The sequence below is a fragment of the Idiotropiscis lumnitzeri genome, chromosome 8 (genome assembly GCF_059441095.1).
Source record: "Idiotropiscis lumnitzeri isolate Australia: NSW breed Sydney's pygmy pipehorse chromosome 8, RoL_Ilum_1.0, whole genome shotgun sequence".
Classification (NCBI taxonomy): domain Eukaryota; kingdom Metazoa; phylum Chordata; class Actinopteri; order Syngnathiformes; family Syngnathidae; genus Idiotropiscis; species Idiotropiscis lumnitzeri.
In genome coordinates this window covers 8,050,199-8,066,281 of record NC_142398.1, presented here as the reverse complement: position 1 = coordinate 8,066,281, position 16,083 = coordinate 8,050,199, and the positions used below count along the sequence as shown (strand labels likewise).

The 16,083-nt window shown below is 39.5% G+C and overlaps 1 protein-coding gene across 3 annotated transcripts; it reads left to right on the top strand.

Annotated features, from left to right (window-relative positions):
• The first annotated feature begins 952 nt into the window (after window positions 1–952).
• Window positions 953–16,065, top strand: sh3d19 (SH3 domain containing 19). 3 transcript variants are annotated; one of them, XM_088302322.1, is made up of 20 exons: window positions 953–1,025; window positions 1,400–1,459; window positions 5,078–5,117; window positions 5,720–5,760; window positions 5,851–5,890; window positions 6,013–6,130; window positions 6,636–6,759; window positions 6,832–7,695; window positions 8,854–8,925; window positions 9,002–9,114; window positions 9,356–9,396; window positions 9,474–9,633; window positions 9,727–9,789; window positions 10,252–10,318; window positions 11,056–11,186; window positions 11,257–11,318; window positions 11,883–12,118; window positions 12,579–12,619; window positions 15,073–15,330; window positions 15,415–16,065. In XM_088302322.1, the coding sequence occupies exons 1-20, from the start codon at window positions 1,013–1,015 to the stop codon at window positions 15,520–15,522; spliced, it is 2,652 nt and encodes an 883-aa protein (XP_088158448.1). In that variant the 5' UTR covers window positions 953–1,012; the 3' UTR covers window positions 15,523–16,065. The 3 variants fall into 3 exon arrangements, with proteins under 3 accessions (XP_088158448.1, XP_088158446.1, XP_088158447.1); XM_088302320.1 differs by having other exon boundaries at window positions 956–1,025; window positions 6,615–6,759; window positions 15,415–16,064; XM_088302321.1 differs by lacking the exon at window positions 953–1,025 and having other exon boundaries at window positions 1,320–1,459; window positions 6,615–6,759; window positions 15,415–16,064.
• Window positions 16,066–16,083: the final 18 nt, after the last annotated feature.

The following is a 16,083-nucleotide window of genomic DNA, read 5'->3' as shown; positions in this document are numbered from 1 at the left end:
GGCAAACCGCTTAGTCCCGCCCACTCGGATGATTGACGTCCTCTCTTAGTTTTGCCTTTCAAGACAACACATTATATAAATTAATTAATTTTAGTTTTGGTAATATTCCTCAAAACGTTGCTGTTTCATGGTTTTGTGGAATAATTTTGAACAAGAAAGTGAAGCAATGCAAAGTAATACAGTTGTTGTAAATTGTTTCCCTCTGCTGGACAAAGAAGTTACTGCATGAGAAAATACCGAACCGCTTTTTCTTACGTGGTGAACTATAAAAAATGGCACAATGGTTCTCATACTTTTGACACCAAGTATAGGCCTAAAAAAGGTTCAAGTGCCTCTATAACGACCAACACTGAAATAGAGGAGGACATTTTGTAAAATTACAAGAAGAAATACGTATTTTTCCAATAATAAAGTAAACACAATGTGAAAAATCAGTAGAAATTGATTGTGGAAAAACTTCACATCATAATAAAATTATTTAATGTTACAAGAAAAAATGATTAAAATTGCCCCCCGAGAATTTCAGACAGTTGAAACATCCAGCGAGGGAAAAAATGATTAAAGGTGAAACACTACAAGAACTGTCCAAACAGAAAAACCCCAAAAATTACAAGAGGAAAAAAATCTGAAAAAAAACATTGAAAATAAAGTCAAAGTATATGTGGTGGTGGGATTGTTCATTTGCACATAAATGGTTAATACACATACACAAATAAAATGTTAAAAATAAAGTCTTGAAGATTAAATGCAAATCTATTGAACTTAAAATTTAAGCACAGCTGAAATGTATTTTGGCATTGATTCAACTGCATACCACTAGAGAGAGTCCAACTACAATTAGTGGGACAAGAACCACTTCTTTAGTACTACAGTGTATGTATAAATATAATTGCAGTGATTATACGAATTACTCCCCAAACCTTATTACCATTGTTCAGATAACATGAGGCAGTTCTTTTACGCTATGACGAAGTAGAAGGTCAGTTGGTGAATAGAAGCAGTTTGGTGCAGTATGGTGTATAGAGGTATAGTATGTTATGATTCGACTAGATAAGGGTATGGAATGGTATGTTATCACTGAATATGATCTGATAAGGGATCATGTGGTGTGGTAATGGACAGTGTGTAGTATTGCAGTTGCAGGAGGTATTTGATAGTGTTTTAAAACTTTGATGTAAAACAAGCCTTTAATGCAGTGCTCACCCCTCATTTTAGTGAGGGGTGGGGTCCATGTTGACGGGCTTGCTGTGTCCCACCCACACAAAGTGCTGCAGTCGGCAGGACCACTGTGGACACATAATCACTTGCACACCATCCCAGGAGAACACATACTTAATTATCTAAAATTTTTCCTCTCTATGACTTGTTTCTCATCCTACATTACGGATGATGGCTGAAGTGAGGCGTGGGGAAGAAGAGGAGCAGAGGGAAATTCATCATGTCATCAACCAAGCAACAGGTAGGTTGGCCTTACAAACTTTATTATAATTACAGTAGTTGACTGATGTATTATTATGTCTACTGGTGTTGACATACAATGATGCCTTTAGATATATGTTAAAAGTAATTCAGACTATTTTTTTTTTGCTTTGACTTGCGACCTTAACCTTAAGCTATCAGCATTGCATGTTGCCCTTAAACTCAACTCATGATAATTAGGACTGAACAATTCATCAAAACAGTGGCTTCAAACTGTTTAATGCCAACTCACTGTTAAGTTTAATGTCACAATATACGTAAAACAAAGAGAATTACATTTGGTGCATTCAAAAAATAAAATAGCTTTGTCCTTATGGAATCTCTACTTACCTTAATGCTAACCGACAATGTAATACTGCATTGGCATGCTAACAGTGTATATTATTGTGGTTTTAGAAGAAAGAAATATTTGAACACTAACTATGTAACAGGTACATCGATAATATAACAATACACACAGGCCTATATTTGTTATGTCAATAAAAAAAATATATATTACAGTATTTTACAGAACCACTTACAGTAGTAGTGGAAGAAGAAGAAGTAGGCTGGCTACTTGACTTTACACTGTACTGCCTATCGGTGGCCACGGTGGACACACCAGAAGGAGTAGCCTGATAAATTGTGAACTGCAGCTTTAAATCATGATGAACAAAACATTTAATTTTATTTATTTTTGACATTTTATTGTCACTCTACAATTTTATAATATTCCAATTTTCCTTATGAAAGATAATGGTACTGATTAATGTCATTACCATTCAATTCAATGGGGAAAGAGAATTTGAGATACAAGTGGTTTTATTTCGTGTATATTCATGGATCAAATTCACTCGCATCTCAAAGCACAACTGCTCTTACATTTTTCAGATTAAATGTTTGAGTTTAAGGAGGCAGCTGCTGTGCGCCTGTTGTGGTCCAAAGCATGTAGACAATGTCAGCATGTGTTGCAGTGGCACTGACGCAGCTGTGATGGGGGGGAGTATTCCGCTGACCTCAGCAGCTTCATAGACCATGTGCACTAGAGTCCACTCCACAAAAACATCACAACACGTTACATTATAAACATGAATCATGGTTCTTTTTTTGTCTTTCGGATTATACGGAAACGTTGCAAATCAAAAATAGTCATTGTACCAGCTTGATTTGAGGTCAAATAAAGCTCAACTGTATTTCATTAAGTTTGGATTATTTTGTAGCAGGGTGGAATTTAATTCAACTTTTTACATTTCAGTAAACCTCATTTAAATTACATACAAAAGTCATGTGCTCGAGGTGTAAAGTATAGAATTTACTGTTTTTTGGGATGAATTTTCTTGAAATTTCAAGATTTTTTTCCGGTGTCGTTTTTGCCAAATTTGGTCAATAGTTGAATTATTGCTGTAAAATTCCGACAATGTTATTGTTTGTTTGTTTTTCATCTTTTCATGATTTCCATACCCGGTATAGTTTTCATAACTTTTTGGGGAGGGGTGTGAAACAATCATTCGTGAGAATTTTTTTGTCAATGTGCAATTTCAACTTGAATGGAAGTGTTTTTGTTTTTTCATACTTTTTTTGGGGGGAGGAGCATGATTTGTAAAAAAAAAAAAAAAAAAAAAAAAAAATCATTTTCTGGCAATTTTTTATTCTTATTTTTTAATTTTTTCACCAGGTGATATTCTTGAATATTTACTTTTTTACACTTGTACTTAATTGAATTCCAAGTAAAATATTGTTATTGTGACCCCCCCCGCCCTATTTGATGTTATACTTCCTCATCTTTTGATGATAAACCTTTTCCCACTTGGTCATTGTCGTGTGACACTGGCTCCACTTCTTGACTAACCGCATTCCACCTAATGTGATTGGTCCAACATGGTGATTGTGGGCGTGTGGCTTTTTTTTTTTCTCACACATTGACACGCGCACACACGCAGGCACACGCACACGCACACGACGCACGTACACGCATTGGCATAAACCCATTCCGTTTTAGTAGGTCATCCAACGGAGAGCATATAAATGGAAACATGTTTTTAATGGTGGACTTGACATACTTCATGTAGCTCCTCAGCAGGTAAGCCCACCTTAAGGTGCAAGGTGTGGTGCATACATTGGTGTAAAAGGATATTCTTCTGTGTATAAACAAGGAAGTGTTCTTAAAAGCCTTGTCAGGCTAATAATGAAAGAACGCTGGTGTTGTTGTGAAAGGTAAGCAAAAGCGAGAAACAAGTAACAGATGTGACAGGTGCGTTTTAGGTTGACTTCAACAGTATTTTGCCTTCAGCAAAATGGTTGCGTCTGCTTTATGTCACACGAGTGCTTTGATTTTGACATTTGTACTTTCTCTATCAATTTTTTAGATGGTAGTTAGGTCCTTTTTTGAATCAATGTATTTTTTAATCTCAATGACTGCACAACATGATAGCAGGCAACAATATACATAAACTATAAATAAATAAATATATAAATAAATAATAGGGAATTAAATAAATATTAAGGAGCATTGAAAACATTCAAATGGGAGCACGATTTCAAAATTTGAAGAGTTTTCTTATTTATAGCACCAGCTATAGAAAGTAGATACATATTGAATTCTTTCTCTCACTTTGCAAATGAACATTTCTGATTATTGAAATTTAAGATGAAATAAGTGAGGTGACAAACAAAAGATTCATGCTGTAAAGAAAGTTAATTTATAGAACATGTTGTCTTGTCACTGTTTGCGAGTCTGAGTACATTTCCAAGAACAGATGATGGCGGACTTCCTTTGTGCGTTCCGATAACTACGGGCTGATAACAATGACATGATGGTTTCAACCTCATGTGCTGCAATATTTTTTTTTCTATGTCACCGCCATTTTCTGACGAATGTTAAACTCCCTGATACTTTGAGATAAGAGTTTGATTTGTTCCGCGACCACTCTCAAATGATCTTTTCCAGTTGAAATGAATGAAGATTCCATTCATCTGTTCCAGCCTTACCCCAAAACAACAAAAACGCAGTTTTATGTCTTTTAATCAGGAAGTATAGAACTCCATAATAGTATACTTTGTAAAAACATACATAATGACATAATGATGCCATATTGAAAAGAAGTAAACCATTTTTTGTCACATTGGCGTGACCGCCACATTGGTGGCCACCTGGAATTCTACTCTATGGAATTTGAGGCTGGACAATATTATAATTATAATAATAATTGGCTGCTGCTGCTGACTGGATGAATGGATATAGCGCCCGTCACAAGTTTGACAGATCACACACAAAAATGGGTGGATGGAGGATAAAATCTCAAGGGCACAAAATTTAACAGGAAGGCAGACATTTTGTTTATAGTGGATATTTTGGGCGGAATCCAGGTCTTGTACTTTGAGCATTCATAAAGAAGCATCTTATCATTAGAGTGAATACTTTGAATGTCTGACATTCACATCATTGAGAGCCATCCTTTCACGTTCAATTGTTTTGTTGATGTTTCATTTTAGCAGCGAGCTAGTCACAGGACGTCACAGGATTACACGTTTGTGTCTCTTTACAGGCAGTAATTCATTTCCAACAACACAAGGCATCGCATCATTCATAAAAATGTCAACTCTCTGTTCATCTTCACAGATCATCTTGACAAAAGCAAAGCAGATCTTTTGCATTGCAAGTAAGTTGTAACGATGTGAGGCCTATCCGAGTCATGCATGAACCTCCATCAAGAAAGATATTTTGTGCTGTTTCATTGGCTTTGGGGTTTGTTTGTTTGAGTGCTACTTTGTGACTACACTTGCTGGTATGTCTAGTAGTATCATGATTATGAGAACAGTGTTTCAAAAGATTGAAGAAAATGTAGAGTGTAGCGCAGTGGTATATTTGATAATGGCTGAAGTCAGACTGACATTTTTATTAAGTGTGTTAAAATAATCAAAGCAGTGCACATTTCCACCAAAGTAAAGGGACTTGTTTTGGGTCATCTGCAAAATACTGAACATAAGCTTAAAGTACGGTGGCTCCAAAAGGTAAAAAACTGAGGAAAAAAAGGCTCAATATTGGAAGAGTGGAAGATGACCAAAGAATTTCTCCAGGCTAAGCGGCACAAATGTGTTTTAGCCACTTTCAGAGAGTATTTTTAACTCTGTTCTTGTAATTTTTTAATTTCTCTTTTTTAATGCCTGCATCTTTTATCGAGCTGCAGTCTTTTGTCGTTTTTGGATGTGATTATTTGGATTAAATTAGTTGAATTGATTATATTTATTTAATCATCCACAGCACAGGGCCTTCGTCTTCCATACGAGCTGCTGTTAAGCGAAGTAAGTTTGTGCTCACTTAGTCTTAGACGTAGTACAGTGCAGGTGTGTTAAAAATATGACAGTTTCATGTCTTTTTGTTCTGCTTCTCAGCAAGGGAAAACTCTTTGAGTGACAAGACAAGAGAGACAAGGTATGTAAAAAATCTTTAAATTCCTTAATTTGACTAATGCAGTAGCTACTTTTTAGATTATGTAATTTGAAATTATGCCTTGTGGAGTTTGGCATTCTGAATGGTGTGTTATGTTCTTGAAGGCAACCAGAGATCACTGTCATCCCCGCGGAACCTCTGGATGACAACAACTGGTCCTCAGCAAAGCCTGTTGTCTTCCCTTTCTCTGCCGCTCAATCCAGCTGGTCGGCAGGCGTCCAGGTTTGGTCAAACTTGGCTCTTTAGAAACTTCACGTGAGCAACATGGCAAATTTGAATTGCAAATTGTACGATTTAAGAACTGCTCAAATTGAGAGGATCCTCTGTAACCAACCTACCTTGATGATATTTAACTCAAGTACAAATAAAAAGGAACCAATTAGATAATATTTGATCATACTTTTATAGTCTGATAAATGTTCTATATGATGTGAAATAAAAAGATGACATCGTTTTTTGTGGCTTTTTTAAGATCACATACTTCTAAGAATTGTCTTTTTTTTTTAAACTAAATGAGAAAAAAAAGTATATTTTAAGACTTCAAGGATCAGTATAATCTAGCCCAAGTGTGTTAAACTATTCCAGTGAAGTAAAAGTACAGTTTGATTTCAAGTTGAGAGGCTTTGGGCCTGTTGATTCCGTGGTATTCAAAATGAAACCAAGTCGAGAAATCGTCACGCTAAAGTCTCTGTTTTCCACGACTCAGCCCCCACCGTCCTATGACCAGGTGATTCAAGAAAAGACGAGAGAGGAGCACATTGTTCGGCCCACTGCAGCCCCCCGACGTTCTACTCCGTGTACCACCATTACCTGCTCCACACAGACTGACCCCGTCGGGGAAAAATCAGCCGGTTAGAAACCATTGAATTGAGGTTGTTTTTTTTTTTTTATCAGGTTTCTTACTGATTGTCATTCTACTTCAGGTAAAAAGCCACAAAAACCCCCAAGACCATTCTTGCCCAGACCGGAATGTTCTTCTGAAAGCGGTCCACACGAATCACAGGAAAGACGTGACTCAGGAGGTCATTGCAACAGATCGGTCACCGTCTACTGGGAGACAGCTGTGCAACCTGACCCAAGTTCTAGTGTCACAACTTTTCCTCTTCCTGCCTTAGAACTCAGACCTGTCCCACTTCCTCGCATAAGATCCAGAAAACCGACAGGAGATAAGGTTCAGACACTGGTCAAACTTGAAGATAATGAGCTCCCCACAGATGCTGCGGACATTTCTTCAAACGAGTATCTAAAGGAGCTGCTCGACATTTTTAGTCCGAACGGAGACCAAGCAAATCAGGAGGAAGACGTTCATGGCGAGATGAACAATCAGCGAAACATCCAGGCCAGGATCCAAGCCTTCGAGAGCCAGCTTGCCCCTGAGCAAGGGAGTGCCTCTGAAGCGATCAGACCACAGCCTCTTCCCAGAAAGCCCGTGAAGCCACCTATGTCCACTAAACCGCCATTGGCGTCCAGATCGCTATTGGTTCAGGACAATCAAAATTTATCAAGCCAGGATCAGACACCGGTTTTCAAACCTCAGCCGCCCCAGAAACCCGCCGAAAATCCCGTGCGAGAAGAATTGGAGACCCTGCTCACAAGGGGCGGACCGCCGCACCGCTCGCACCCGGCAGTGTTAACCAGGGACTACAGCATCCACGATGACGAGCCACTTTTGCCACCGAGACCGCCAGTGAAGCTACCCAAGGAACCGCTGAAGCACAACCTCAACATCAACAACCACAATTCCACTGTCATCCTCAGAGATGACGATCACTCCGACTCTCTGGCAAGTAAGTCGAATTTTGATTTTGAAATGAAGTGGAAGTGATTCAAGTTTGAAATTTGGGGAATTTACTTTGGTAGTTTAAACGTTAGACATATTTGGCTTTGGGGTGAAATTTCAGGATGAACCTAAAATGTGCTTCAACATTTTACAGGTGAAATTTGTTTCATACTTTCCAAATTTGTCAAACTGTTCAACATTTTAGTACATTTTCACAACTTGCACATCAACACACTCCAACAAAGAGCTTGAAGGGCAACATTTACAACAGGTGATTCATCCACAAATGGACCGATACATTTCCTGGTTCAATTTAAATTGGTATTTGAGTCCCACTATTCACATTTTGACATTGTGAGACCAAGACAAGAGTTCAAACGTTCTGAAGCATTGCAAGGCTTCCAATGGGATGATCTCAGACGAAAGAGGCCGCTGACCTTCGATTGTGTCGTCACTCAGTAGATTGCAAAAGGGATACAGAGAGACTGGAAGAGTCCAGAATTTCATAGATGTACTTGTAAGGTTTCATGGATCAAACACCTTTTTGTGAATTTTATCATTCTGCTAGCTAGACTGTTAGCCTGTGCTTGAGTGTTTAATTATTCTATTAAAGTAAAGTACAGGTAATCAAATTCTACTGCACTCTATTTTTGTCGACTGGCCACATCGTAGTTATGGTTTCACTCAGAGGGATGTTATGATATTTTAAAAATGGTGGGTTGGTACCAACGGCAGTATCTCATATCTAAATGTTGTTAAAAGTTAAGAAAATGTGCTAGAAACAGGAAGTTGACACACATGATTTGCCCTTTGCGGGCCACATAAAATGAGGTTGGGGGCCAGAACAGGCCCCTGGGCCTTGAGTTTGACACCTGTGCTCAAAGTGAAAGGATCACAAAATAATCTGATCTAACCTCGCCATTAACTCGGGTTGTGAAAGTAGTTAATTGAGCCCATTTCACGAATAGCATTACAACCAGTATCACCCGCCAAAAGGTTAAACAAAATAGCATTGTTTTTAGACAAACTAGTGCACTCTGAATACAACAAAACACTTTACCATACTCTCAATGATAAGGTTAGCAGGGACAGTGCTATTAAAACAAAAACTAAGATGCTGCTTAGCTGTCATGTGATTAAAACAAATGTTTTTATATGACCGCAGATCCCGCTCCTGTCAAGGCGAGACCAGCTGTAACAAGAAGGCCCACCACGATTAGAGTCCCCAGCCAAATTGGTGAGCCTCGCTTACCTAAAATAGGAAGCATGCTCGCAAAGCACTGTGAAACATAACAGATGGTATATCCCATCAGCCACCGAGAGTCTTCAGGGAAATCCTCCTCCGCTGCCTGCTCGGAAACCTGTAGGCACCCTCAACACAACAGCCGTCCCCAAGCAAAAGTCCTTACCCAGCATCCCAACACAAGTATGGATTTAATAAGATGTTCTGAACTTGTGATTTAAATCACGATGATTGAGTAGATTAACCCTACCTTCATCGATGAATCCATTTCAGTTTAGACTGGAATGTCATCGAATGGTTGCTATGACAGTCTTTAAGAATTCTCTACCAATGACTCGGTAGCTAGGCTGGGTGAAGACCTGCTGTTTTCAAACAGAAAAACATAAAAGCTAAGCCGAGTATAAATACTTGTGTTTCTTTGCAGGGATTATTAAGTGACAAGCGGGTTCCATCGCTGCCAAATCAGTGAGTAGAAGCAAAACTCTCACTTATTTTCACATTTATATTTCACAATTAAGTGATGCCGTTTGGTCACACTTCAGGCAGCAAAACATAAGAAAAGCGCTCCCGCCACGCCCACCTCCAGCCAAACCCGGCCCGGGACGACCGCCGCCACCCAGCGTACAGGCCACCAAGCCCCCCAAAGCGTTCCTACTTCCTCCTAGACCTGTCCAGGGCCATAGTCTCTATGACAAATACACCGTGAGAAGATCTACAGAAGCATGTCTCTGTTGCTTGAACTGGTTTTTTAATGACAAAGTCTTTTTTTTGTGTGTGTGCGTGTCCTTCCGCTAGCTTCCGTATGGATCCGCTGCCCCGGACTCTCACCGGAGCCACACCAGAGAACTGTCATTCCAGGTGAGATGGGCTTTTTATAAATTATGCGGTCGGCTGCCAATGGAACTGGTTCCCTTGTATTTATTGATGATGAGGCTGCTGACAAAAACTGGAAGGAATTCTGAAGCATTTCCGGCAATATTATCTACTCATGCTCACCCAAATGCTTAGAAACTCATTGGATGGTGCTTCAAAGCGCTGATGGACAGTGACCTGAAAGCAAGTGAATATTTTTTTTTTTTTGAGGCAAAGACAATTCCAATGAATGTTAATCAAGGCCAAGTCATTCCCCTGAGCTGAATCCGATTGAGCATGTATTTAACTTGCCGAAGACAAAACTGAATGGTAAATGCCAGAAGAACAAGTCGGAACTGAAAACAGTTGCAGTGGAAGCCTGGTGATCTTTATGCATTCCAGAAGGTTCTTTTAATGCTGGCTAAGATCTTGGACGTATTAAAACAGAGACTGTTGTTGTTTGTGCAGGCTGCAGGTCCTACTGGCAAGCAAAAAAATGGACTAAACGTTCAAGCCTTGCATGACTTCACTCCAGGTGACAAACTTTATTAGCCTAGTAGCACCTGTTTCTTTGATGGACAATTGATATTTTGAGCAACAATAAAAGGTTTTGTAACTAAATGCTTGAGGTGGTTGGAGTAGGATCTGTCAGCATAGGTGCTTGTTTTGAGATAGACCTAGCCAGACAGTTGAAAAGATAGCACACAGTCCATGTTGCTTTATTTTAATTTTACGGTATATTTTGTTGGGTTTGAGGTTTTTTTTTCTTTTTAGCCAGAACATGAACAAAAGTAATTTACATTTTTTTGGAGGGAAAAAAAATGTTAAACCTTGTCTCTTCAATTTTTGAATGCAAAGAAAATAAAGTTGTTCATGTGGGAGGGGAAAATGATATTTAAGAATGTATTTCAAATTTTAAAGGCAAGGCAATGCAGCTTTATTTATGTGGCGCAAGTCATACACAACGTAACTCAATGTGCTTCGTGCTTGAATTATTTCAAGACAAAACATGAAGAAATATAACTTTGTGATGTTTTTCTGTAAATAATAAGGATGTGTCCAATGAAATGGAATTAAACCATCCATCTAAAATGTATTGAATGTTTTTCGGTAAATCCTGCAAAAGACTACAAATTCGGCTTTCACTGCTTGCTCGTAAATAACACTCTGACAAACGGTGACCTGTGCATTATCAAAAATGTAATTAAATATACATCGTGATTGTATATGAATTTGTAATTTCATAGAAAACTACTGTTTTCGTTCCATTAGAGGGTCCAGGAGAGCTGGGCTTGAAGGCCGGAGACATCATCAATATGGTGGAGCGTGTGGACAGTGAATGGTACAGGGGGACTTGTAAAGAATCCACTGGTTACTTCCCAGTTAACTTTGTCAAAGTGCTGGTAAGTAAGTGATCCTTCTCGTCAATAGTGTCATTCGAATGCATTATCATTGTGCTCTTTATCCAATTAGTCGGATGCACCACCAAAACTTGCTCCCGAGAAGAAATCCAAATCACTTCCTGCGAAAGTCACGTAAGTTTTATTTTCTTTAAAGAAATGTTTTAATACCTGTGTCCTCCTTTTTTTGGATCCAGTATTTTTTACTTCTAGTATGTCTTTTATCCTTTGTCGATGTATTTTGTATGCTCTGACACCTTCATGGCTTAAACGTACACGCACAAAACACAGTATGTAACTCATCATATTGTACACTATGTCAGTATTTTTTTAACGCCTCAACTTGCTCACAGCTGCATAAAAATACATTTTTATGATTTTTTTACCTCACTGTTTAAATGCTAGTTTTTGTGATAAAAAAAATGAAGGAATGAATAATACTATTTGGGGTTAATGAGAGGCACTTTGACAGGTGTGTGCAGGCTCCCATTAAACATGAGTTTGCGTGTGGATGGTTACTGTTGAATACAGCTACATTTCCAGTTATAAGAGGGTACTTGCAAAGTGCACCCAAATGATCTTAGTGGTATTTTTTTACATGCACTTTCTGACATTTGAAGAGGGGTGTGTAGACTTTTTATATCCACCATACATTTGTTCCCACAAACAATACAAATTATTATTATTTTTTTTTTTAAGTGGTCCCAGATGCAAGGCTCGGTTTGATTTCACGGGCGAGAGCGGCGAGGAGTTATCGTTCATGGAGGGCGACGTGATCCAGCTGGAGGCTTATGCGGGGGACGAGTGGGCCCGCGGGCAGTTGGGCCCCGCTTCCGGTGTTTTCCCTCTCAATTTTGTGGAAGTCATTGAAGATCTGCCGCCACCGCGCACTTGGCAGCAGGGTCGGACTAATCCCAACAGGGTTGCATTACCAGGTAAGAAATAATGCACACTAATAAACAATTTGGCGCTGTTTTTACGTTTTTAAGTCAACCCCCCCAAAATATTTGCAATAATATGTTCTATGTGCCATCACCAATTTAAACAAGGCTGAAAATGACATCAGAGTTGCTCAGGGATCCGGCTCGCCTGTTTTCTGGGCCGACTTGGTGGAATTTCTTAGACCTATCATTTCCAAATTTTAGCCTAAATTCTATTGACCTAAAAAATAAAATTTTTTCATTAACTGCGTAACTTGTTAATGTTGATTTATATAGTTGGAATTATTTCAAAATCGCACAAAATAACAAAAAAAAACCGCACGAAATTAAACAAAAGCAAAGTCAACTAAATTGTTATTGAGAAGTAATTGCATCCATTGTTGTCCTGTCTATGTGTATTATTCAGAGTTTCCCAGGTATGTTACGTTTGAATTCTGTGTCACTTTTTCCACAGGCATGGCCAGTCATCAGCCAGAAGTGGTAAAACCGGCTCAGGTAGCCCACATTTATTTTTATGGTGGTGCCTCGTGGTGTGTATGAGTGACTCAATTTCTATTTAGTTTTTTTGTTTGTTTGTTTTTTTAGATACAATCGGTCATTTGCCTGTTTTTTTTTCTTTGACTTGCAAGCCCAAACTTGAGACACAGGCACTGTGTGCTAGAAGTACACTCAATTACCCAATAGGCAGCAGTTTGGCATGTAGTGAACAATTCATCATAGAGGCTTCAAGCTGTTTAATGCCACTGCCACTTAATGTTTATCACCAAAATAAACAAAGTAAAATGACACGTTGTATATTTAAATCAACCAAAATAGAATGAAGCTAGATTGACCCATTGACTTAATGCGAACAGACCGTATAATTGAATTGGAATTTGTATGAAAGGCTCTGATGCAAAAGGCTTTCATAAACCAAATACAAAGAAAAGTTTTAAATGTGTATCTCTACCTCTCGGAACTATCAACAGGGTCAAAATATTATCCATCCATCCATCCATTATCTGTACCGCTGCACCTCACAAGGGTTGCAGGGGGTGATGGCGCCTATCCCAGCTGTCTTTAGGCAGTAGGCGGGGTACACCCTGAACTGGATGCCAGACAATCTCAGGGCACACAAAGACAAAAACCTATCGGCGCTCACACTCATACCAAGGGGCAATTTTAGAGTATTCAATTGGCCTACCATGCATGTTTTTGCAATGTGGGAGGAAACTGGAGTACCCGAAGGAAACCCACGCAGGCACGGGAAGAAAATCAGAATCAGAATCAGAAATCCCTTTATTGTCATTGTACTCAAGTGTGCAACGAGATTAGAGAGCTCCCCTCTCCAGTGCAATACAACAATAATTCAAATAAATATATAAATTAGATAAATAAGAGAATAGTTAGTGCAATGGAAAATAATACTGAATAGGGTATATAAAAACACATCACGATGCTGTTCTGCAAGGTAAGGGTGGTCGTGTGTGTGTGTGTGTGTGTGTGGGGGGGGGGGGGGGGGGGGTGTGTGTGTGTGTGTGTGTGTGTGTGAGTTTAGAATGGAGATGGCTCTTGGAAAGAAACTGTTTCTCAGTCTATTGGTCCTTGATTTGATGCACCTGTAGCGCCTGCCAGAGGGCATCAGGTCCAACAGGTGTGTTTGGGTGGGTATTGTCTTTGACGATGTTGAGAGCCCTGCTGAGGCACCGGGCGGTGTAGACGTCCGACAGTGAGGGGAGAGGGCAGCCAATAATCCTTTGCGCTGTTTTGACCGTCCTCTGGAGCCTCACTCTGTCCGCCTCAGTGCAGCCGCTGTACCAGGTGGAGACACAGTACGTCAGCAGGCTCTTGATGGACGAGTGGTAGAAGGCCAGCAGCAGCTTCCTGTCCAGGTTGAATTTCCTGAGGACTCTCAGGAAGTGCAGACGCTGGTGGACCTTCTTTACCACTGCTGTGGTGTTGTGTGTCCAAGAAAGGTCATCGGAGATCTGTACTCCCAGGAACTTGAACGTGTGGACCCTCTCCACACACACGCCTTCGATGCAGGGGGAGGGGGGGGGGGGGCGGCACCAGGAAGGCCGGAGATGGAATCGAACCCTGCACCTCTGCAATGTGAGGCGGACGTGCTAATCCGTCGGTCACCGTGCCGCCTTAATTGAAAATCCTAGATGTTAATGGTTAACATTGATGGATTTTTTAGCACAATGTAACACGTACGTAAATAACATAACAATACTCACTGACATATATCCTTTATCCTCTATAATTTTTTTTATTATTACAGTACTTACTGTAGGAAGAAGTGAAGCCGCCATCTAGCACTGAATTTTGCTAAGCGCGCCTAACTTTAAGATATTGATTTCTCTGCAGCGTTTTCATTTTATTTTCTCTCTCTATGGCAAAAATGCCGCAGTTGTGTGGCGTACGGTTGTGCGAAGAAGTTTTGGAAAAGTGATCCATGCACATATCATCAATTAAAATGCGATTATATACAAAAAATGTTTATATGCGATTATATACATTTTTTCTTGGGTATATCTGTGAGTGCCACTCAAAATGTATAAGTTTGTGGTAGTAGCAGAAAGTCTGTTCTACTTCGTTTCTGTCTGCATGATTGCATTATACAGTACTGCCTCTGAGTCCTGGTGGCCAAAGTGAGTACATCAGAAGGATCATCGCACTGAATTGGATTGTAGTATTAAATTAAATCAGGATGCACAACTGTTAAGTTTATTTCTTTACATTAATTATGCTATCATTACTTTTTTTTTTATATAAAGGACAGAATAGAGTATTATTTTTTCCTTATTAAATCGCAAAAAATACCAACATTTTTTTGGGGTGGGAGGCTGAATTGGATTAATGGCATTTCTATTCATTTCACTAAAGCTAATAGAGGAAGACACGACTGTACAGAGAAGTATCATTACGGACTGGTGTTAATACACTTTGTCGTGTTGCCCCCTCAGTCCTCTGTAGAGTGGGCGCTGGCTCGACATGGCTTTGACGCCAAGGCGGAGGATGAGCTGTCCTTCAAGCGGGGCGACCGCATTCTCATCACCAGGCACATCGATGACGAGTGGAGTTGCGGAAGGCTCAACGGCAAAGAAGGAATCTTTCCCAAGGCTTTTGTGGAGAGTTCAAAGTGGTCTACTAATAATGGTGGAATGAAGGGAAGGGCCATGTATGACTACACTTCAGACTGCGATGAGGAGCTCTCTTTGCAGGTTTTTCTTTTTTTAAGTATGTTTAAAAATTGTGTATTCAGGAATCAGCATCCACCTGACATGGTACATTTGGCTCCTTTACAGGTCGGAGACGTCATCACCAATCTGGAGTCTATGGATGATGAATGGTTCCTGGGTGACCTGAGGGGTCAACGGGCCTTAGTGCCTAAAAACTACATTCAAGTGCTCTAATGAAGTGACTCAAACCTCAACTAGTAGTTGTGCAGTGCCGTTTTTGAGATCAGTAAATTATTTCTACTGAATTACATTTAGAATAGTGTGTTACTTGTTCGTGAGGATAAGCAGTTTGGATAATGGCTTGTGTTGATTACTAATTCTGTAATTCGGGTACTATCTGATGGTTTATCACTGCATTGCAACCAATTCTCAACCGTATTGTACAAAACAATTTTCCGATAAACAGCAGCAAAAATGATTTACAGTTTTGCTTGCATTCCAGGATGTCCACTCAAGTACATTTCGTCTATTTGATCTGGAACACCAACAAATGGTCAATACCACTAAAGAAAAGGGAAATGTGGAGCTACATAGTTTGATACAGTATTTCACATCACATGGTATTAAAGCCAACCACCCCCACACAAAATCCCTTAATTTTATTTGGGGGGTGGGGGTTATGATCATGTACTCACGCTTTTTCACTTGACCTAAAAAAATAGTTTTAAAAATATGCTGCAAATAAAGGAAAACAATGTCCAAATGTTTTCAGTTATTAAAACTTTTAGGGAGAAA